The 23,802-nt window shown below is 44.1% G+C and overlaps 1 protein-coding gene across 4 annotated transcripts in view; it reads right to left on the bottom strand.

Annotated features, from left to right (window-relative positions):
- Positions 1–23,395, bottom strand: part of LOC142138676 (lethal(3)malignant brain tumor-like protein 3) — a 70,711-nt gene extending 47,316 nt beyond the window's left edge. For 2 of the 4 annotated variants that reach the window (XM_075195520.1, XM_075195521.1), the window contains exons 1-4: positions 23,312–23,395; positions 19,176–19,280; positions 18,874–19,003; positions 15,038–15,101 (exon numbers count right to left, since the gene is read on the bottom strand). In XM_075195520.1, the coding sequence (XP_075051621.1) occupies positions 15,038–15,101; positions 18,874–19,003; positions 19,176–19,265 (284 nt within the window). In that variant the 5' untranslated portion in view covers positions 19,266–19,280; positions 23,312–23,395. Of the gene's footprint in view, positions 1–15,037; positions 15,102–18,873; positions 19,004–19,175; positions 19,281–23,030; positions 23,250–23,311 lie in introns of those variants that run through there. The other 2 variants (XM_075195523.1, XM_075195522.1) reach the window with 2 other exon arrangements.
- Between the last annotated feature and the right edge of the window lie 407 nt (positions 23,396–23,802).

The following is a 23,802-nucleotide window of genomic DNA, read 5'->3' as shown; positions in this document are numbered from 1 at the left end:
TCCCCCGGCGTCATCTGGATTCGACTTAGATAGTCCGCCTCCCAGTTGTCTATACCTGGAATGAAAACTGCAGATATTGCCGGAACATATAGCTCTGCCCAGACCAATATTTGAGCTGCAATATCCATGGCAGCTGCACTCCTGGTTCCTCCCTGCCTGTTGACATATGCCACGGCCGTGGCATTGTCGGACTGAATTCTGACCGGGTGTCCCAGAAGAAGGGACTGTGCTCCCCTGAGGGCCAAGAGAATGGCCTTCAATTCTAATACATTTATTGATAGAGCTGATTCCTGAACCGACCAACGTCCCTGGAGTCGGAGGTGCAGGATTACCGCCCCCCAACCTTTCAGGCTGGCGTCCGTCGTGGCTATGATCCACGACCATGGAGCGAAGGATCTGCCCACTTTCAGGTGATCCTGAACCAGCCACCACTGAAGAGATTCTCTCGCCCTCGGAAATAGGGAGATCTTCTGAAGCTCCAGGTGTAGGTGTGATTCTAACCACGTCAACAATAGATCCCACTGGAAACATGGAGAATGGGCTCGACCGAAGGGAATGGTCTCGAAGGAGGCCACCATCTTTCAGAGTAGCCTCATGCATAAATGCATTGAGGGGCTTGGAGAAGACAAAACCTGAGTAGTCTCCCGCCTGGACTACTGCAACCTCCTCCTCACTGGCCTCCCCCACTCTCATCTCGATCCCCTTCGATCCGTCCTTAACGCTGCAGCTAGGCTTATTTTCCTCTCTCGCCGCTCCTCTTTTGTCTCCCCCCTCTACCTAGCCCTTCACTGGCTCCCATTCCCCTTCAGAATCCTCTTTAAGCTCCTCACACTCACCTACAAGGCCCTCGCCAACTCCACTGCACCCTACATCTCCACCCTCCTCTCTATTCATGCTCCATCCCGCCCTCTCCGTTCTGCCTCTGACCGTCGCCTCTCTTCCCCCCTTATAACCTCCTCCCACGCGCGTATCCAAGACTTCGCCCGCGCTGCCCCCCTCCACTGGAACAAGCTCCCTCCCTCCATCAGAACTTCCCCTAATCTATCCAGCTTCAAACGGGCCCTAAAAACCCACCTTTTTCTTAAAGCCTTTCTGTCTCCCACTTAACTTCCTACCTTATCTTCTGCCTCTGTCCCCCTACTCTCCCTCTCTCCCCTGCGTCTCTCTGTCTGTCCACCCCTCCCCTTAGATTGTACGCTCCTCTGAGCAGGGCCATCTCTCCTCCTGTTTCCACCACTTCTAACTCTGCTCTCCAGCTACTTAGCCCTCCTCCTCAAAGGTCCTCCAGCCCACATCCACTTTCGCTCCCTCCTCCCTTCTGGGGGTTCCCCTGTCTTCCACTCCCCCCTTCTTGGGCCCCGTCATTTTCGGATCCTCCCTCCCCCTTCCCCGCCCTCTCTAGCTGTGCATTGAGCGTACTGAGTTGCTGTGTTTACTGTACTGTGCTGTCTCCCATTGTATTGTGATTTTGTTTGTCTCTGTACGGCGCTGCGGATGCCTTGTAGCGCCTTATAAATAAATATTAATAATAATAATAATAATAATAATAATAATAGTCTGAATAGAGCTGATCTTCTCTACTGGAAGACTCTTTGTTTGCTGGTGTCCATTAGGAGTCCCAGGAAAACCATGCGCTGACATGGAACCATCTGGGATTTCTTTGAATTAATCAGCCAACCGTGGCCCTCGAGAACCGCCCGGGTGAGGGATAAATGATGAAGTAGGCAATTCTCTGAGGAAGCCTTGATGAGTAGGTCGTCCAAATAAGGAACGACCTTAACTCCCTGCAGGTGAAGACATGCTGCCATTATTAGAAAGAAAAGTTAACTGCACTAGGTGTACCTCCTCTTATAATATGAATACCTTTCTCCATTAATATGGTGAAAAAAACTAATAAGGAGGGGTGCACCCGGTCATAGATTTGTAGTAACCTTTATAAAGACAAGAAAAAGAAATGACAATATGGGGCACTCATTAATGGATATAAACATATATATTATTATTATATTTATATGTTGGATGTAATAAAATCAATCTTTATTGGTATCTGATTAAAAACAATTACCTAGTAGCGAAATATTAAAAATGGTGATTGAAACATTTATTGATATAAACACAAATTCAGTTAAGATAGACAAAAATTGTCTAGCCGCGAGGCTACTCGTGTATCTTAGGACTAATTTGAATAAATTCTGTAATAGATCTACCTTATTTGGTATTGCAAAACTCCTAACTTAAATATAAATGCTTTGTATTGCCTCTGTTATTTCACCTTAATAATAAATTATCATAGATAGAATCCAGCATTAGATGGTATAGAATCAAATTAGCCCTCTAACCCCTTTATGGGTAGGAATGGTTTTGACTAGCTCCTAATAGTCAGCTCGTAAATTGTAAGTATAAATGCTTAGTATTGCTTCTGTTATTATACATTTATGTTCTCATATATAAAATCCAGCATTAAATGGTATAGATTATAATTAACCCTCGGACCCCTTACTGGGTAGTAATGATTTCAACAAGCTCATAATAGTCTGCTCGTGGATTTATAAGGTTGGATATCCTTTCCCATGGAACCTACTGACTGGCAACATATGAGGATGATCACTAATCATGACCTAACTCTACTCCTTTATATGATGCCAAATACATCAAAGGAGTTAAAGATTAACCTTGGGCTCTATAGTATTGCCCCTCAGGATTAAACTGTCTATATGATTGATCCTATAGGATGGATCTATAGTGCTGTCTATAACACCCCTTAGACCTCTACTGCTGGCCGCTATAAATTGAGTTCTATCTACTCCTTCAGAGGCACACACTGAATGAAATAGTTGTGAGTTTGCACGAGTAGCCGGAACATCAAATTACGAGTAATAGGAACATTCTGTTCGGAATGGAGAACTATCACACGGATATTACAAAGACACTGGCATGTTTTAAAATTGGATAAAGATCTGAGAGAGTCATTAGAGGACAGAGTCTCCATTACCTGGAGACGATCTAAGAATTTGAGAGATCAATTAGTACACAGTTTCCTAACTCAGAAAAAAAGTCCGGGTAACATTCCCAAAGGTTTCTTCAAATGAGGTTCATGTAAAGCCTGTCCCAATATGCAGCAGACCAAGGAGTATAGGGACAAATTTGGCAAGACATGGAAAATCGCAAAATTTCTCAACTGCAATTCAATCAATGTCATTTACTGCCTGTCATGTCCGTGCAACTTGATATACATAGGCATGACGAGCAGACCTTTTAAAAAACGTGTCTTGGAACATTTAGGAAACATCAGGAGGGCTGCTAATGATAAAGCCAATCTGAAGCAGATAACAGTGGTGGCCAAACATTTCTTAAAATATCACCGCAGTGACCCAAAGGTCTTAACAGCCTTCGCGATGAAACAGGTAAATCTAGTTCTGAGGGGAGGTGATATCAATAGTGAATCACTACGTGAAGAGACCAAATAAATTTTCCTGATGGGCAGTATGGTACCGTATGGTTTGAATGACCACAGTAATTACTCTGTATTTTTGGATTGAGTATTTTTTTAAAAAATCCCCCTTCTTTTTTTAGAGTAAAGAAACCTGGAATAACCCTTATTAAATAATACCAATGTCCAAATGGTATTATCTTTAGGCATCTTTTTATAATCTTTTTTCACTCCTCTTCTCACTTTTGTTTAATGTATGCAGTGTTCACTTCCAATAACAATGTTTAACTTCGGTCCGGTTCAGGATCGTCTTATCACCCTTAACACAATCTATGGAATTAAGATTTGACACTCAATTTTTAGGGTCAGTTTGGATCTGATCCCATCACAAATAACAAATTTCAAATATATTACTCACATTCAGTATGTGAGATGTTTCTCATGCACCATATTATTAAATTAGTTTGATTGGTATTAACAACAGTTTTTAACAAAGTTTATTTTACACTTCACAACATAAGAGGTGTCACTTACTCTTTTGGGTTAATTTATATTTTAATATGGAGAAGATATGTCCCCACACATTAGAGTTGGATGGAAATTCCAGGAGTTATCCTTATTATGTATATTTATAATTTTTAAATGCTCAAGTCTGGAGAATAATAGAGGAATTAATAATAAATTTAATTCTATGGATCATTAAAACTTCAATCCTAAGTTTAATCACCCATTATACACTTAATGTAGGTCTCTTATGAGTTTGCATATTATAGTGTGGGTCAGTTGAGACCTCTAATATGAAACTTATGTTCTTCACTTACGTGTATAAAGCCTCCGATATGGATTTTGACATATTCCGGTCCATCAGCGTTGCATACCCTCAGATGAATTACGTAATTATCAAGTCTATTTGTCTTATTGCGGAGGATATCTTATTACATGTATTATGTATTCCACTTAAACTGTGATCAAATATGAGGCTTAGCAGCCCGATGTTTCCTCTTTCCTTTTCCTTAAACAATGAATCAATATCGATAAAAAGATCCATATCCAGAAACCCGATGGTTGCTATAGCGTTACTAAGGAAGTTGTCATCAAGGGGAGTAAACTTCAATAATCATTTCCCGGAGTCCATTCAATGCAACCTTTGGTTGCTACAACGTTGCCAAGTACCTCGTCATTTTAGGGGAGGGCTCTCCTTTATAAATCCTACCCAGCCGTAATATTGGCTTGCCTTGTTAAAGCTACTAGCGAAACGCGCGTCAAGGTGGACGCCGCGCTCGCTACTCGTGCAAACTCACAACTATTTCATTCAGTGTGTGCCTCTGAAGCAGTAGATAGAACTCAATTTATAGCGGCCAGCAGTAGAGGTCTAAGGGGTGTTATAGACAGCAATATAGATCCATCCTATAGGATCAATCATATAGACAGTTTAATCCTGAGGGGCAATACTATAGAGCCCAAGGTTAATCTTTAACTCCTTTTATGTCTTGTATTTGGCATCATATAAAGGAGTAGAGTTAGGTCATGATTAGTGATCATCCTCATATGTTGCCAGTCAGTAGGTTCCATGGGAAAGGATATCCAACCTTATAAATCCACGAGCAGACTATTATGAGCTTGTTGAAATCATTAATACCCAGTAAGGGGTCCGAGGGTTAATTATAATCTATACCATTTAATGCTGGATTTTATATATGAGAACATAAATGTATAATAACAGAAGCAATACTAAGCATTTATACTTACAATTTACGAGCTGACTATTAGGAGCTAGTCAAAACCATTCCTACCCATAAAGGGGTTAGAGGGCTAATTTGATTCTATACCATCTAATGCTGGATTCTATCTATGAGAATTTATTATTAAGGTGAAATAACAGAGGCAATACAAAGCATTTATATTTAAGTTAGGAGTTTTGCAATACCAAATAGGGTAGATCTATTACAGAATTTATTCAAATTAGTCCTAAGATACACGAGTAGCCTCGCGGCTAGACAATTTTTGTCTATCTTAACTGAATTTGTGTTTATATCAATAAATGTTTCAATCACCATTTTTAATATTTCGCTACTAGATAATTGTTTTTAATCAGATACCAATAAAGATTGATTTTATTACATCCAACATATAAATATAATAATATATATGTTTATATCCATTAATATGAGTGCCCCATATGGTCATTTCTTTTTCTTGTCTTTATAAATGCTGCCATATTTGACATAATTTTCGTGAAGACCCTTGGCGCAGTTGAGAGGCCGAAGTGGAGGGCCCGAAACTGGTAGTGGAATGATCCCACCGAGAATCTGAGAAGGGACTGATGGTGGATCCAACTGGGAACGTGGAGGTATGCGTCCTTTCTACCTATGGACGCCATATACTGGTCCTTCTCTAGGCCGTTTATCACTGACCTCAGAGATTCCATCCGAAATCTGTCCACCCTTAAGTGAACATTGAGGCCCTTTAAGCTTAGGATGGGACGAAAGGAGCCGTCCGGCTTCTTGACTAGGAATAGGTTGGAATAGAAACCCCGACCTTTCTAGCAATCTGGAACTCTGCAGATGACCTTTTGAAGTAGGAGAGAAGCGACACAATCCTGTATAGCCTGTCTTCTTAATGGATCCCGGGGTAGCGGGGTCTGGAAGTAACGCTGTGGAGCCGGGCCCAACAAGTCTATCATGTACCCTTCTGAAATAATTCCACGGATCCAAGGATCTTGGGAAGACGCTACCCACTGTTCCCAAAACAGAGACAGACGTGCCCCCACTGGGGCCCCCTGTGGTACAGGGTAGTTGTCAGGACGCAGGCTTCTCCTGGGTCTTGGAGGCCTGGCGCTTAGATGCAAACGAGGATCTACCCCTAGTGGAGGAGCCTCGAGAATTAGATTGTCTGCCTCTAAAAGGACTGTCCCCTATGAGAGGAGGTCCCCCGAAAGGGCTGATGGAAAGAGCTGCCCCGTGGGTTGCGGCTTTTGTAAGAATATACTGGCAAGGAAGTGCTTTTGCCTCCCGTTGCCTGTGAAATAAGGGTATCTAATTCCGGGCCAAACAAGCCTGCTGCAGAAAACGGAATAGTTTCAATGGACCTTTTCGATTCCGCATCACCTTCCCAGGATTTCAGCCATAGCGTCCTTCTTGCTGAAATAGAGGCCGCCTGAATGGAAGAGGAAACCGCCACTGAGTTTTGGGCTGCCTCATAAAAGGTACCCCGAAGCCTCCTTCAAATGCAGGGCTAGGGGAAGAAGTTCGGAGCCCTGTAAGGCCTCTGCCAGCTGGTCTGCCCATGCTTCCATGGCTCTAGCCACCCAAGCTGAGGCAAATGTAGGTCTGAAAGAAGTACCCGCAGCCACAAAAATGGATTTAAGCTGGGATTCAACCTTGCGGTCATTGGCGTCCGGAAGGGACGCTGAACCAGGAGCAAGGTATGCTTTGCCAAGCGGGCAATAGGGATATCTACCTTGGGAATAGTCTCCCAGCGAACCACCTCTTCCTCCTGTAATGGATACAGGGAGGAGAATCTCCTAGGAATAGAAAACCGTCTTTCAGGCTGCTTCCATGCCCCTTCAGCAATAACCCTAAGCTCAGCAGAAGGGGGAAAATGGCAGGTCTTTCTCTTATCCTTCTTAAAAAGACTTCTGTCTCTGGGGGGGGGGGGAAGATCCTCCGGCTCTGGGAGGTCCAACGCCTGTCCAACCGCTAAAACCAAATCATTAACAAATTGGCTTTTGGGATTGTCTTCCTGTTCCAATAGGTGTAATTGGTCAGGATCCGAATAAATTTCCCCCTCTTCCTCAGAGCCTTCTTCAGAGTCTGATAGGACCATAAGGGGATTTACTGATCTAGGTCTCTTTCTTTTAGCAGGCGGGGTATTAGAGGAATCAAGCAACTGGTTAAGCTTGTTCAAACCCTTTAAAAAAAGCTGTAGACTATGCCGGTTCTGTAAGAAAAGGAGCTGGGTCAGGCTGTAATGAGGAAGGTCCCGGCAAACCCGATCCACTCGAACCTGAGGAAGCTGGGAGGTCTGACTGTGGATTAGCATTATTAGCCACCGACGTTGCTACAGTAGTTAGCAACTGATTTGATTGAAAAACCATCTGAGCTAAGGAGGAAACCGACTGTGTCAGGGAGGCTACCCAGGCCGGTTCCTCCGTCAGTGGGGCTGAAACCTGCTGGGTATGTGCAGTGGGAACCCCTGCTTCGCATGCAGAGCAGAGCGCCAAAAGGTCCTTCTGGCCACAAGGTAATTTTACATGACACTTTGAGCATGTGAAGTATTTTGCCATGGGGCCCTTTACCTTATGTCATTCTTATAAAGGAAGGCACACCAAACACACAGTGTAAAATATAACTCTAGCTGAGTAACAGAGAGAGAAAAAAAAAAAATTGGAGAGAGCGAGAATATATATCTATATATCCAATATATAAATGCTTAGTGGCGTCTGTGTGTGAAAAAAAAAAAAAAAAAAAGTTGCAGCGCCACCTGCTGGGCAGAGCTATACACTGACCTACTAAATTCTTAGTGTGTGTGGGGGAAAAAAATTCAAAAAGGGCTGAAATTTGGTAGGGCTCAAACTCATTTTCGTGAGGTAATTTTACCTCATGAACACACACGTGTAGAGGCGTGCGTTAGTGTGTGTGTGTGTGTGTGTGTGTGTGTAAAAAACTATTTTCTCAGAAAGGGCTCATCCAATTGACCTGAAATTTGGTATACTGACATTATTTGACAAAAAAAATTAGAATAGTCAAGTCAGTTAACTTCCATCATCCCCCCTTCCCCCCGTGGGAGGGGTAGTAAAGGCTAAATTTACGAGTTGAGGGGTCAAACTCATTTTCGTGAGGTAATTTTACCTCATGAACACACATTAAAAAGGGCGCTTGCGTCGGGAAGTAACGATCTTCCCCTGAGGAGGCCTGGGCTAGGCCCAAATGCATGACAAGAACCTTTTTAAGACCTTAAGTATCTTGATTTGACTAGAATGCATGAGTATCATGCACGGGTTAACTTGTATATGTATATATATGTAGAAGAACAGAGATAAAAAACAAGAAATCAACTGATCTTTATATAAAAGTTGTACTTGTAATAGTTAAACACCACCAATTATATAAGCCAGTAGGAGACCATAATGTAAATCCTACTAGCCCAGTTATTAAAGCATTAGATAAGTGTTCAATTAAAAGTGATACTTAGCCCATAGGCCACAAAAGGGGAGAAGTCCAACAGCAGTTTGTCCTGTGCCTGCTCCCTCAGTTCTGTTCACTCTTCCCGGGCTTCTCTTGGCGCCAGAAGGCTGGGAAATACCAACTCTCTCTGGAAGGAGGGGGGGAACTCTATGCTTTAGTTCCCCCCCTCCCCCCTTCAGTAACTGCTGTCTCTGCAGCTATTCCAAAAAATAAAAGGAACCTGTCTGCCTTTAACGGCTTGAAGCGTGGCAGAGTAGTGGAGACCTCTAAGACAGAGGTCTCCGCAGCGAAAGATACCAGACACCCTCCTCCTGTGTATGAGGGGGGAATCGTGGTATAGCCCCCTTTCCTTCTTCTCCGTAGCGCCGACTGTAAAAAAAAAAAAAATGGCCGCCGGCATCTGTCAGTTGCCGATAACCGGCACTCTCTGCCTGTAATGGCAGCATCGGTTATCGGGGAGGCTGGAGGAGTGACAGCGGTCCGTGAGACCGCTTGTCACTCTTCAATCAGGCACACATCTTCCATCTCTCCAGTCTCTGCCAGTGAGAGCCGCTGGCTCTCATCTGGCAAGGGAATGCCTGCGCTGCCCTGCTGTGAGTGTGTTCTCTATAGTAGAACACACTCCAGCGCTGCCACTGCTGAAAAGAAAAAATTGAAAATACAAATAAAAGAAAGTAAATACATTAAAATTTACACTAAAGTACTAAAACACTGCCCCAATTCCAGGGCACCTAAAAAAAAACTGGACAGGAAGAGGCAGGGGGATTGTAGAGGGGAGGGGTCTGCCAGCAGTACTAAAGTTTAACTAGTTAGGTGCCAACTCCCAAGCTCCCCTCCACAACCCATGGTAAGCAGTGTCCCCCAGACCGGATGAAAGAGAAAGATGATTTTTGTGCTTGGGATAAAACCCTATTTCTGTTTCCATCTGGGAATCAGATAAACAAATTTATCGCAAGTATAAAAATACCCTTTCATCCAATTTTGAGGACACTGCTACCAGGGGGATGTTCTAAAACAGCCCCAAGGGAGGGTACACTCTGACATCCTGGCAAGCAAAACACTGCGGCCAAAACTGGCATCCGAAGACGCAAAAGCATGAAACCGGTAAAACTGGGTAAAAGTGTGGACAGAGGACCAGGTGGTAGCCCAGCAAAGCGGATCCGCCGAAACTCCATTGCGCGCAGCCCAAGAGGCTCGACTAAGCACAGGGCGTTTGGAACTCACATAGCCCTGCTTGATAGTGGATGTAATCCACCTGGCAATGATTTGCTTGGTAGCTGGTCAGCCCAGTTTACGGGCATCGAACAGAACAAAGAGTCCTTCTGCAAGATGTCTGCTCCACATAAATGAGGAGAGCACGGATGACATCCTAAGACACAGGGGAGCTATGACCCAAAGAGGAAGCCACAATCTAATAATTTAGGTGGAACCTTGCAACTACCTTCGGCTTGAAGGAGTGAACCGTACACAACACAGCCCTGTCATCGTGGAAGATGAGATAAGGAGAACGGTAGGAAAGAGCCCCAAGCTCTGAAACACTACACACTGAAGCTATGGCAACGAGAAATACCACCTTCTGCACCAGGAACCGAAGCTCAGCAGAATGAAACAGTTCAAAAGGGCACCTCTGAATCTGGGAATCTAGGTGGAAATAAGAGCCTGACCATTTCTTTAAGGAGGTCCCACTGAAAGTTTAAGCAGAGGAACCAGCCAGAGGAGAGTGTGTCAAAGGTAAATACCATCTTCTCTAGCAACCGCATGCAGAGGAGCATTGAAAAGTGATATGCAGCCAGAACTCTCCTCACCGTGTACTGGAGGGAGTGTACCTTGCCCTCTGGGAGAAAGACCTTCTGTGCCTTGGTGTCCAGGTTAAGGCCAAAGAATACCATGTGTTGACTAGGAACAGATTTGAAGTTTGGAAGATTGATAATCCATCAGTGTTGTTCCAGTACTGTGATGGTGAGGGACAGGTGGCGCCTCAAGAGCTGATTTGAGTCTGCCTTGATCAGTAAATCATCCAGGTAAAGGAAGATGATCATCCCCAGTGGTAGCAACCAAGTGGCCATAACTGCCAAGACCTTTGTGAAGACCTGTGGCGCCATGGAGAGGCCAAACGGAAGCACCAGTAACTGAAAGTGCGAGTCTCCTACTGCAAACCTGAGAAGGGACCGATGATTCTTCCAGACAGGCACATGGAGATGAGCATCACAGATATAGATGGAGGCCAGGTACTCGTCCAGCTCAAACCCGTTTATTAGAGATCACAGTAAATCCATGCGGATCTTGTCCACTCGAAGATGCAGGTTGAGAGCTGCGAGATTGAGGATAGGACGAAAAGATCCATCTAGCTTGGGAAGCAGAAAGAGGAAAACCCCCAACCCATTTGCCCCACCTGGACATGGTAGATGACACCTGTGTAAAAATGCAAAACGACCGATTGGAGAATCGCTCATTTTTTCACAGGGTCGCATGGAGGTAAAGAAGCAGTGGGCGGCCCAGTTGAGAAGGTTGGCCATGTAACCTCTGTGCACGATTCCCAAGATCCACCGATCCTGGGAGGAAACCGCTCATTGGCCTCTAAACAGCTGTAAGCAAATCCCCACTCCCAGGAGATGGAAGGGACCCTTCAGGTGGCAGGCATATCAGGGAGCTTGGTCCCCGTACGTCTTGCCGGATAGGAAGCTCTGCCCCTATCTGGGAGCGTCCCCAGTTGCAAAAGGTCTACCTCTGGAACACTGACTCCTAGAAGACAATACACAATGAAAAGGCTGAAGAAAAGCCCAGAGCTAGGGACACTGGACCTAGGGGCATTCATCGAGAGGAAGGAAATCTTCCCTCACGTGGCCTGACAGACCATGTCATCCAAGTGTGGCACAAAGTGGACTGAAGTAGGGAAGTGGTTCCAGGAAAGCAACCAGACGGTACTCCTGGCCACAATGGCAGATGCCGAGACAGACAAAGAAACAAAGGCTGCATTTTGCGCCTCCTTATAAAAAGATATCCCAATACTTCTTTTAAATGCAAAGCCAGGGGAAGTAACTCAGAGTCCTGCAGACTCTCTGCCAGTTGATCGAAACAGGCCTCCCATGCCCTAGCAATCCAAGGAGAGGACAGCAGATCTGCAAGTTCTGCAGACGGAAACAACCCACCATTTTTGTTACTTGAAGAGACCTGGGTCAGCCGACTGAGGTTCATCTAAATCTAAAAAGGTCTAAGGCCTGACGCACCGCCAACACCAGATCCGCGACACCTTGAATCCTGGAAGGCTGCTCCAAGTCCTCAATCGGAGGGGAGTCAGAGTCCTCAAGCAGTTCACCCTCTTACTCAGATGATCCTTTCAAATCAGAGACTGGAAAGAGAGGATGGGTGGATCTATGGTGCTTGCGTAGTGCCTGATGCCTTGGGGGGGTGGAGGGTGCCGCACCTATTCAACCAGTACAAGCCCCTAATCAATGAGGTGGACAGGGTGGGAGAGCACGATGGGCCCAGTCTATCCCCCTCAGAGACAATCGGTAACAGAATAGTCACAGAAAGGACTGGAACAGGAGGGTTAGTTGCAGCAAGTGTAGGGATCTCTACAGGATGGCCCGCACAGGTTCTTCCATCTGGGGTGTTACGCTACATGGGGCCCAGCATCACAGTCTGCACAGATTGCACCTGGGCCCTGTTTTCTACTGTGAAGCTTTGTTTTACCCTTAGAAGAGGTGAAATATTTTACACAGGATGCCTTTCTCTTGTCAATCATTGTCCTGTAAAGGGTTTTACAGCTCATCATCATCATCATCATTTATTTATATAGCGCCACTAATTCCGCAGCGCTGTACAGAGTACTCATTCACATCAGTCCCTGCCCCATTGGAGCTTACAGTCTAAATTCCCTAATATAGGCACACACTCACACACATAGACATATACATACAGACAGACAGGTAGAGACTAGGGTCAATTTTTTGATAGCAGCCAATTAACCTACCAGTATGTTTTTGGAGTGTGGGAGGAAACCGGAGCACCCGGAGGAAACCCACGCAAACACAGGGAGAACATACAAACTCCACACAGATAAGGCCATGGTCGGGAATCGAACTCATGACCCCAGTGCTGCGAAGCACAAGTGCTAACCACTAGGCCACAGTGCTGCCCCAATACACCCAGCTCAAATACACCCAGCAGACTCAATAGAAGGCAGAAACAAAAAAGTCACACAGATTCTATTATCTGCTGGCTGCATTTTTTTTTTTTGTGAGGATGTAACGCAACAGATAGTACCAACTTATGCCTGGCTGTAGCCAAAGTAGTACTTCAAAATATCCCTGTGTGGAGAATGCTTATAAAATATACTATAGATGGTACTACACCCCTGACAAACTTACTAAAATGTTCCCCTCTATTTCTCCATTATGCTGGCGAGGTTGTGGCCAGATGGGTTCTTTCTTACATATCTGGTGGTCCTGCCCTAAAATATCCTCCTTTTGGGACCGAGTTAGGGCCCTCCTCTCCTCCCGTGCCCCGTCCCGAAAGACCCATGGTCTTTTCTTCTCGGTTACCCTCTGATTGATGATGATAGACAGTCTGCGAAATTGGCTTCCCATGTCCTTGCAGCTGCGCGATGCCTAGTGGCTAAGTCATGGAAACAAGTTGAACCCCCCACTATGGCGGCCTTACGATCCTATATTTGGTTCATTGCACGGATGGAACAGATTACATACCACCTTCACGATAAGGACGATAAATTCCACCAGATTTGGGCTCCTTGGCTTTACTTATAAAGCCTTAGCTCCTGCACCAACTCCTTCCTATTAAGTAATGGGCATAGGGGGCCTGACTCCTGAAGCTGTTACCCCTGTCCCAAATACCTAGGTAATACTCTCTCCCGAACTTATTATTTTTATTTTTTTTTACAATAAAAGAAGATAAAGGGAAGAATGTTCTCTTTTTATTTTTATTATTTATCTATTTTCTTTAGGTGACGACCAGTGCCCCCCCCCCCCCTCCCCACTCCCTTACCCCCCACTATACTATTATAAAATGTTATTGATGTTTGAATATCCTGAGTAACATTGGTATACTTACCTATTTCCTCATTGGCATTCTGTTGATGTCTTGCATATCCATTACTTAATTTTCTGTTACATTGTTATTTATTCATGTCTTCCTTTGCTTCCTGTTTTGTTTTTGTCTACTTCTGCAATGTACTATGGTAATTTGTTGATTTGTATCTGTATATCATTGCGATTTCTCAAAATAAATAGTTAAAAAAAAATATATATACCTGTGCGTTTTATTTTTTTCCCACCACTCCTATATACACAACTATAATATCGATAATATCAATAGTGGACATGGAAAGGTATTTTTTAAAAATATATACAGTGCATATAGAATACAGTATGCTCTCTGCTCCACCACCTGCTGACATTTCAAGTGTGCCCATTTGTGAGGGCTTCTATATTAAGCACGCAACAGCCGCATCTCCGGAGCTTCCATCAGGCTATTGCTACTCCCGTGATAAAGTACTAACCAAGTCCCCGTCTCCTATACTGAAGGGGGGTGACTTTATATGAGCCGCAGAGATGTTCGCCGACTTCTTGGAATCACAGCACACTCTGTCAAATGGCAGCGGCAATCATCCAACTGCAGCTTTAAAGCCGCTGATCACTCATCGCATGGCTTGTAAAGTCACAGCAGACCCTGCTCAATCGATGTGTGCTACTGAGCAGCACACATACCTAAAAATAACTATACAGATTGTAGAGCAGTCCCACAAATAAGCCCAACTCCTTAGGCACTTACAAAACACTGGGGAGCTACAGGGGTTTGCAAAGGAGAGGAGTTCTGTCAACAAGTTACATTATACTCTCATACAACCCCCTGGTTGCAGTGTCCCCCAGATTGGATGAACGAAATATTCCTTGTATGACTTTACATATGATAATTAGTTATGGCTGTCTCTCTCTCCATCCACATCTTCAATCTTTATTTCCCTGGAATAGTCTCACTCCAAGGTTGCTCTAAAACAATTAGCTCTAATGCAAACTAACACAGTGAACAATTAAAGAAATGGTCAAAGCTATGATAATCTGGGAATAAAACAAAAAACAAAAATCACTATATGAAAGCCATGTGACAAATCTTAATTATTAAATTATACTGTATCATTTCCTTTGAGGCGATTTGGCGGTTGCTGACCAACATTGGATCAAAAAAACACCAAAGGATTACATTACAAAGTTTATATTTCTTACAAATATGTGAGCATATATTTCTCCCTCTAACACAGCACTAGCCCTGAACAAGTTACTGCACAAGCATGCAAGTGACGAAACCATTGTGTTCACTTAAAAACATCCATAAAAATCTTGCAGCCAGACTGGGTTGAGAAACAATTCCATAACTCATCAATAAAGCTTATGTGTGAACTTACCCCTCCTCTATGGTTTTCTTATTCTCCATCTCGCCAGGTTTTGCGTCACTCGAGTGTTTGACCTCTAGGAGAGATCATAGCAAAAATAGGAATTTTGTACTCGTAAAAATCCCTTTCTCTTAGTCCATTGGAAAACACTGCGAAACATTGGAGTATAATAGGTGGTCCTGGAGTCAAAGATACTTTAAACATTTAAAGTTGAGTGTAGCTTCCCCCCCTACTATGCACCTACCAAAGGAAGGACTCTTCAGTTATTTTTTTTTTTAATAACAAAGCCAAAAAGAGGGTCTAACATATCGCAGAGCAAGGGTGAGCACAGTGCCCCCCTATTTACGGACACAGAAACATTGGGGACATTCCAAAGCTACCCCTAAGAGGTAGACTGCTCTGAAACGGCAAGACCTTGCAGCCAAAACTAGAATTATGAGATGCAAAGCCTTGCAATCTGTAGAATTTCACAAAAGTGTGGCCAGAAGACCACATAACAGCCTGGCACAACTGATCAACTGAAGCTCCATGACGCGCCAGCCAGGTAGCACCAACAGTTGTGGTTGAACGATCAGTTCCCCCGGGACTGGCTTAGCCAAGTGAATATAGGTTAATTGGATAGTGGAAGAGATCCACGTAGCCAATGACAGCTTAGGCACTGGCCAACCCTACTTCTGCACATCGTACAGCACAAACAAATCAGGAGGGGAAGGGAGGAAAAAAAAAAAAACACCCAGTTCGGATGAACACCAGAAAGATGCACTACGTCACATAGTGCGCTGAGGAAACATCTAGTTAGAAAACAACCTTCCAGGTGAGATATCAGAGATTCACCAATTCCAGAGGTGCAAATGGTTCAACTGGGTGTATGAAAGAGGGGGGGGGGTTTAACATGAAGAACGCCCTGCAAGAAGTACACCAGATGAAAGGGCCACGGAATCATTATGGCATCTACAAATCCTGTGGCAGGTTTCCGGGATTTCACGCAGAACAGAGGCTCCTTGAAGTTTAGATGGGACGCCATGAAATCTATGTCTAGCTGACCCAAATGCTGAACCAGAAAGTCATCGCTGTGTAGGGACCATTCAACTGAATACTCTGCTAGGACCGATAATAATCGGCCTCCCTGTTTTCCACCTCTTGGATGAAGATGGCCAATATCACCGGAACATGAGGTTCTGCCGAAGACAATCTTGAATGTCTCTTTAATGGCCATGGCGGTGCGTGTTCCACCAATGGTTCAGGTAAACCACCACTGTCACATTGTCCTCTGGACCTGGACAAGCACTCAGTGAACCGACCGCAGCTCCAGCACATTTATGAGGAGAAGCACCTCCTGGGGGTCCCAGCGTCAATGACCACTCCCCACCCAGACAAACTGGCGTCCGTGGCCCCCAATGTTCAATCACACCTAGAAGGAGTGACCAATTGTGAGATGCAACTGATTTAGTCACCATGTGATGGACTGGTGCACTGTCTCAGTCAATCTGATGATCTGTTTGTTCAGATGAGGAGGGAATTTCGACCACTTTCTCTGTAGTTCCCTCTGGAACATCCGCAAAATTCTGCTAAGGGCACTTATTCGAACACGGAGGCCATGATGCACAACAACTTCAAGCAGTGAAGTAGGGAAAACTCTGGTCTTGCCAGGAGGTCCTTGGCCCTGGACTGGACAGAGAGGACCTTGTCCTCCAAGAGGAACACTCCCTCGCGCCTGGTGTCGAAGTTGAGGCCTAGAAAGCACATCCTCTGAGCTGGTGTCAAGGAGGGCTTTGGAAAGTTGATAGTCCAGCCATGTGCTTCCAGGAAGTTGCAACTGCACTGCAGCTGGCAGATCAAGATTGAAGAGGATGGTGTCTTCAACAGCAGGTAATTCAGGTAAGGGACAACTGTTACCATTTGGGAGCAGAGAGGACCCGCCATGACCGCAATTACCTTTGTGAAAACCCTTGGAGTGGTAGCTAGGTCAAAGAGTAATGCCATGAACTGGTAATGGGTGTCGCGCAAAACAAAGTGGAGAAGGCACTGATGCCCCTCCCGTATGGGAACATGGAGGTAGGCATCTTTTATGTCCAAGGAAGCAAGGAACTCCCTGGTTCCATGCCCGTGATGACGGATCGCAGTGACTCCATTTTGAAGCCTAGGACATAAACCAGCCTTGTTGAGGGTTTTTAGGTTTAGGACTGGCCTGAAAGGTCTATTAAAAAAAAAAAAAAAAAAGCTACCTGTAGCTTCATAAGCTGAGCGGAGCAAGAAGTCACATTTCTTGTCCGTATCATCTTTAATTGAGAACCCACCATGCACTGGGATAGTGGTAGTTCTAGTGAACCAGGTAATGGGCAGATCCGCTATGGGGATTGCCTCCCATTTCACCGGTTCCTCTAGGGCAAGGGGATCAAGGGATCTGAACTTTCCTGGCATATGAAAACGGCAGTCAAGCTTTTTCATTGCCTCAGATATCAATCAAATAGTTGGGGAGATGGAGAGAAACAGATAAACTGCTTTTTCTGCCTCTTGAAAGGGGAGAACCCAGCTGAATCTGTGGTCTTTGGGTCCGCAAAGCTAAGGTCTGGCAAACTCCTAAAACCAGATCATCCATTCCCTGGGCTGTGGATAAATCCTTCACTCTATCCGAGTACTCCTCCCTGGAGTTCCTTGGCAATTCACTTTCTTCATCTGAAGAGCGATCAAAAGTGGAATCTATTGCCTGAGCCTACTGTGTATGTGTATGTGTATATGTGTGTATATATATATATATATATATATATATATATATATATATATATATATATATATATATATATATATATATATATATATATATATATATATATATATATATATATATATATATATATATATATATATATATATATATACACACACACATACACACACAACTATATAAAATGGATACAGATGTATTTGATATATAACTAATATATCTATGTGCAGGAGCCCAAAATTATTTTTTTACAATTGCTAGTCACTCTATACATATATACCTCTCACATGTATACTAGCAGGCTTACTCATAACACTAACATATTGTATTTATACAGGAAGAGCATAGACAGAACGTAAAAAATGGTCCTGTAAGGGGGAGCACAGCAGGGTAGAGATGCAGTATAAACTGTAAAATGGCATCTCCGCTGAGGAAGAGTGCCAGGAGGAAGAGAGGATGGTGAGACCTCCCCTTCCTGTTCCCATCATGGAGAAACAGGAAGTCTGTGACCAGCACTCTGGTCCGTTTTCTGTGTCCGAGTGAGCGCAGCCACAGCTGTCCTCTCCAATTCAATCCAGATTTGCTGTGGCTGCCGTTTTTCCCCCTGTCTGGTACTGGGCTATGCTCGTTGTCTAGGAGGAACGCGACTGCAGCATCGGTCATTAGGTATGCTGTGGTCGCGGCTGTCAGCCTGCACAGTACGTTGAAAGACCACAGGCTATCTACCCCTGGGAAAGTGTCCCTGAGTCCAGCACATTAAAAGTTTTGTTTTTTTATTAAAAAAAAAAGTGTAAAAATAAATTAAATTGAAATTAAAGCAAAAGTCCAGGGCTGGAGCCCTGAAAAAAAAAAACAACAACAAAAAAAAAACCATTCCTGACTCCAGGAGCGCTAAAAAATAAACTGAAGAGTCCTTCCTATATGAGCGGCATAGTAAGGATGGAGCTACACTCACCAAGTTTAATGTTTAAAGTACCTTTGACTGCAGGACCACCCCCTAAACCCCAACATTCTGCAGTGCCCCCAATAGGGCGACAGAGAAAAAAAAGATCAGTGATTCATCATTCATTTGAAACTTCTGAAGTTACATTAACACATGATGACGAGGAACTCATACACTTACCTTCTTGATCAGCGGTAGGAAGGGAGGAGTTTGGAACAGATTTCTCTGGATCTTGGGTGTTAGAGGAGGAGGCCAGAACAGTGTCAGAATCTGTAATGATTTCCAGGGTGCCAAACTCACTAAGCCGGAACTAAAAGTATAAACAGACTATGAGAGAGAGACAAGACAGGATTCTTGCCAGAAGTAATACAGATTCAGGAAACAGCTGCTTGGAAAATGAATAATAAATAGGTGAAGGAAAGTAAAGTTCATTTCCCAGAGATGGTTTGGCAGTATATGTAGTGTGTGTAGTCAAGCCTGACCCGTATATGACTTCCAGGAAGGGTCGCAATGCCGTCACTCCAATCTAGTGCATTCATCAGGTCAAAGTCAGAAGTAGATCCCTGAGACATTTCCCTATGCCACCTGAGGATAGACAGAAACTGTTATACAGACCATAGCGTTTCAAAGTAAAAAGCGAAATACAATATATTTCTCGGTATTGGGTTTCAGGCTTGGAACTCTGATGGGACACTGAGTATCTGTAATAATTCACTCTAGGCGTACATTTGAACATGAGCATTATAAAGCTAATTTAAAAATAAATAAGGAAGCAAGGAAGCAACACAGTGACAAGCAAACATTTACATTACCTGCCAACCATTACAATAAATCTACCCAACTGTAGCCTTTGCAACTATGTAACTTTGATGTGCTTGTGCTCCACCATGGTGTGCAAACTCCATACTGGCCACCGGAAACCACACGAATACTCCAAGGCTGTAAATATATTCTATAGCTCGGGGGTAAATAAAAACCGCTCACACACTGCTGGGGCCAGTATGTGGTGTCACATGGCATGTAACAATGTCAACAGCGAGCAGCTGGGAGTTATATAAACTGATTAATTGGCACTTTTTTTTTTTAACTCAATTTTATTGCATAATAAAGTATGAATGACAAACAGAAAACAACAAACATTTTGGTTGAGATAATCACAAAGCAGATATTCAGCAATGTCACTCACACAACAGTAAAATGTATTGCAGTATAACAAGATAGTAATGGGTAAGGGACGGGAGGGAAAGGTAGTGGACATTGAAGGGGTGTAGGGTAGGCAAGGGGGGGGGGGGGGAATGGCCGTCTCATGAGGTATACTAAGAAAAGCATGTTTACCTTCAGAAGGGAGCGCTATCAGGTCTGCATGGGAGTATTTTAAAGTAGTAAGAGGGTCGATGTTATATGGAATTGTGTAGGGGGGAGATTATTTGGAGGAAGAAGAAACTACGGGACCCTAGGCATAAAGCCAGGGGGCCCAAATTTGATGAAACTGGTCTTCTTTGTCTCGCAGTAGCGAAGTGATCTTTTTCATGTTGGCAATGAAACATATATATGATCTAAGAGAAGAGATGCGAGGGGGGTCCGCCTGCTTCCAAAATTTCGCAATCAGGCATCTAGCGGCTGCCAGGACATGTGAAGCAAGTTTTGCAGAATAGGTGTCTAGGTCCTGTATAGGATAACAGAGTAGGAAGGACCATGGATTCTTCCTAATAGGGCATTGGAGGAGGGAGGAAAGAAGTCTCGAAACCCTATCCCAGAAGGAGGAAATAAAAGGGCATGACCACCAAATATGCACGAAGGTGCCTCGATGACCACAATTTCTTCAGTAATCGGGAGAAACCCACTGGTACATCTTTGCGAGCCTGTCCGGTGTGAGATACCACCTATAGTAAACTTTGTACCCATTTTCCTTAATTAATGTGGAGATGGAACTAGAGGCCACATTCAGCCTGATGGTCTCCCAACAATCCTCCTCCGGGGGAGGGCCCAGATCCCTCTCCCACTCATGTGCGTTCCCGGAAGGCACCAATTCCTCCAGTAGAAGACTATACAAGGACGAGATCATACCCCTTCGCAAAGGGGAAGAAAGGCAGAGAGATTCAAATTGGGAGGGGGAGTGAGGTGAATTGTCCGACAGGAGTGACAGGAAGAAATGCCGAACCTGCAGATATTGGTAGAAAGGCGGGTGAAAGTTAGAGACTCTGGAACAGAGGGCGTCATAGGATATAGGCCTTCCTAGCTCAGGAAGGCTTCCCGCAAATCGTAATCCCGCCCTGGATCATTGCCCTGGTCCATAACCGAGAGAAAGATCGGGACATTCCCGGAGGGAAAGTGGGGTTATTCCACAAGGGTATAATGTGCAGAGGGTTAGGAAAGATAGAGAGATGGCCCTTGCAGGTCTCCCAGATCCGAGCAGCAAACTCCAGAGTTGGAAAACGTTTGGTTAGAGCCTTCAGAATATCAGAAGGAACTCCCCAAAGGCCAGATAGGCCGGTTATGGAGAGATAGGCAGCCTCCAAGTCTGCCCATGCATGAGATGCCGGAGGAGCAAATGAGGAGACTATTGAGCTAAGCTGGGTCGCCCAGTAGTAGGCCTTGAGGTCGGGAAAGCCCCTGCCTCACCAGCCCTTAGGTTTTTTGAGTAGTGCCAATCAAAACCTGGGAGACCTGCCCCGCCACACAAATTTAGAAAGGTGTTGCTGCATATAGTAAATTTCAGTTAAGGGTATTCTCACAGGCAATGTCTGAAAAAGGTAAATAAGTTGAGGGAGAACAGTCATTTTTACAGCAATGATCCTGCCCAGCCACGAGATGATTAGGGTTCACCAGGAAAAGATGTCTGATTTGAGTTTGTGAAAGAGAGCTGGATAGTTCTCCTGATATAGGGATTCGTATGAGGTGGTTATATATACTCCCAGGTATTTAAATTTTTTTCTTCTGCCACCTAAAGTGAAAATGGGAGGTGAGATCACAGCAGTCCTGTGAGGGCACATTAAGAAATAGGGCCTCGGATTTTGTTATGTTAATTTTATAGCCGGACAGGTCGCCATATCTCATGAGAAGGCAGAACAGGTTGGGCAAAGATGTTCTTGGCTGCTGGAGCGTGAGGAGTATATAGTCAGCAAACAGTGAAAGCTTACTCTCCAAAGACCCCGTCTCCACTCCTCTGATATCTGGGGGGGGGGGAGGCGGTTACCTGCCTCCCAAAGGGCCCATGTGTGTGGGTGCGGGGAGGGGGGGGGGGGGGTGACGGACTAGGGTATATCAGTAAGATAGGACCACATAGTGCAAACATATACGGTAACTATGTTACATTGTCTAACTAAAGGATACAATGATAGCAGGCGGATGCTTACAAATGCAAATATGTACCAATGTAAACGTGTAAAGAAATCCAACAGTTAAGCGAAAAACAATTACAGAGCAAGTCCAAATAGACCTTAAAATCAGACAAACTCAGCCAGTGGTCATAAGAGAGGTACGGCCTTTCCGAGGGAGGTCCATGGCGGCATTACACTGTGGCTCCAAATTGGCACTTTTTGACACACACATATATATATATATATATATATATATATATATATATATATATATATATATATATATATACACACACACACACACATATATATACACTATATATCATATTTATCAACTCTCCTGGAATGTCCAGGAGAAAACACAGTTGGTTGTCATTTTAGAGAACCTAGAAATCTCCCTGAAGCTATGCCCAACAGAGAAGCAGTGGGTGGAAGCAGCATGACCACAAGGTTCAGGTCATCTGGCTCTGTCCACAGCAGCAGTATTTGCATCATGGTCCACCAACCATGACATGTCGCCATTGGATTACCACACTGACTTCCATTATGAAGTCTTGCCAAATACAGACTTCATGGTGCTAACCTTTGTTCCTCCGAGATGGGATGGGGGGGGGTCAGAAAAGTCTGCAACTATGTACACTATACATTTATTAACATTATATGTATATTATAAAGTAATAAAAATATGCCGCAAAAAGCAGGCATTGTGGCAAACAAGCACTAGATCAACTCTGCTATATAATGCACTATATTCTGAAAAGTGGAAGAAAACAAAAACACAATGGAGGAACACGCACCAAAACTAGTAAAAGTCACATTTAATTAAATTTATGTATTGAATATTCTCCAAAAACGTTTTCAAAACCGTAAAACCTTCCACTTGTTGCAACATTATTTACTAAATCTACTTTGCCGTAAGCCCGTATTTTCTGGCCTCTACTAAACATACGGTAACACACATCCATACAGGCAGCCTTCTGCACGTCGTACTACTGGCCACTAGGGTACGGGAGTTACCTCAGGTGAGAAGATGTAGCAACTGAGTTACATTTGAAATACAGTGCACATAACATATATGGATATATGCACACTCCCTTTCTATTTCGCAAAGTTGAATTCCCTATTGTATTTAAAGGCAGAACATTGTTCTTTTTAACGTGTAGCCACCAATCTCTCCGCAGACTTCGCTAGCCTAGCTTCTCTAGAACTAGTCTTTTTCCGTGTAGAACACTACCCCATCTCTTTGACAATGCAAAACATTATTTTTGTATTTTCTAACTGCAAAGCAAAACTCCCCTTTCACTTTGCAGGGCATCACTCCTCACCACTCTGCCGTCCCAGAGCCGCCTCTTCCACCATAAGATGGCGTCAAAGGGCGGTGCTAGCATGCACCCCTCCTACCTTGTTCTTATTTCCACGGCAACGACTCCGAAGCCCTTTACTTCCAAATCAGCTGGGTTGCTGTATAGCCTATCAACATGCGGTGACGGACGGCCCGTGGACTCATGCCGGCTAGCTGTGTTACTCACGCGGACTGTGACTAAAACTTGCACGTTTGCAGTTTTAATAGCGGTTTATTTGGATTGGAATATCATGTTCATGAAAAGCCATTAAACCGGAAGATACTTGTTTATCACAGCAATATGCATTATTTTCTCCCATTTTTCCACCTCTGTGTTTGAGGGATAGACATTTTTACTCACATTTTTTAACCATTTCGATATTTACAAATCTAACACACTGCTGGCTTAAACTCTGACTCAATTCTATACTCTGACCTTACAACGTT

This window comes from Mixophyes fleayi, chromosome 2, assembly GCF_038048845.1.
Source record: "Mixophyes fleayi isolate aMixFle1 chromosome 2, aMixFle1.hap1, whole genome shotgun sequence".
Taxonomy (NCBI): domain Eukaryota; kingdom Metazoa; phylum Chordata; class Amphibia; order Anura; family Limnodynastidae; genus Mixophyes; species Mixophyes fleayi.
This window is presented reverse-complemented; position numbering and strand designations above follow the sequence as displayed.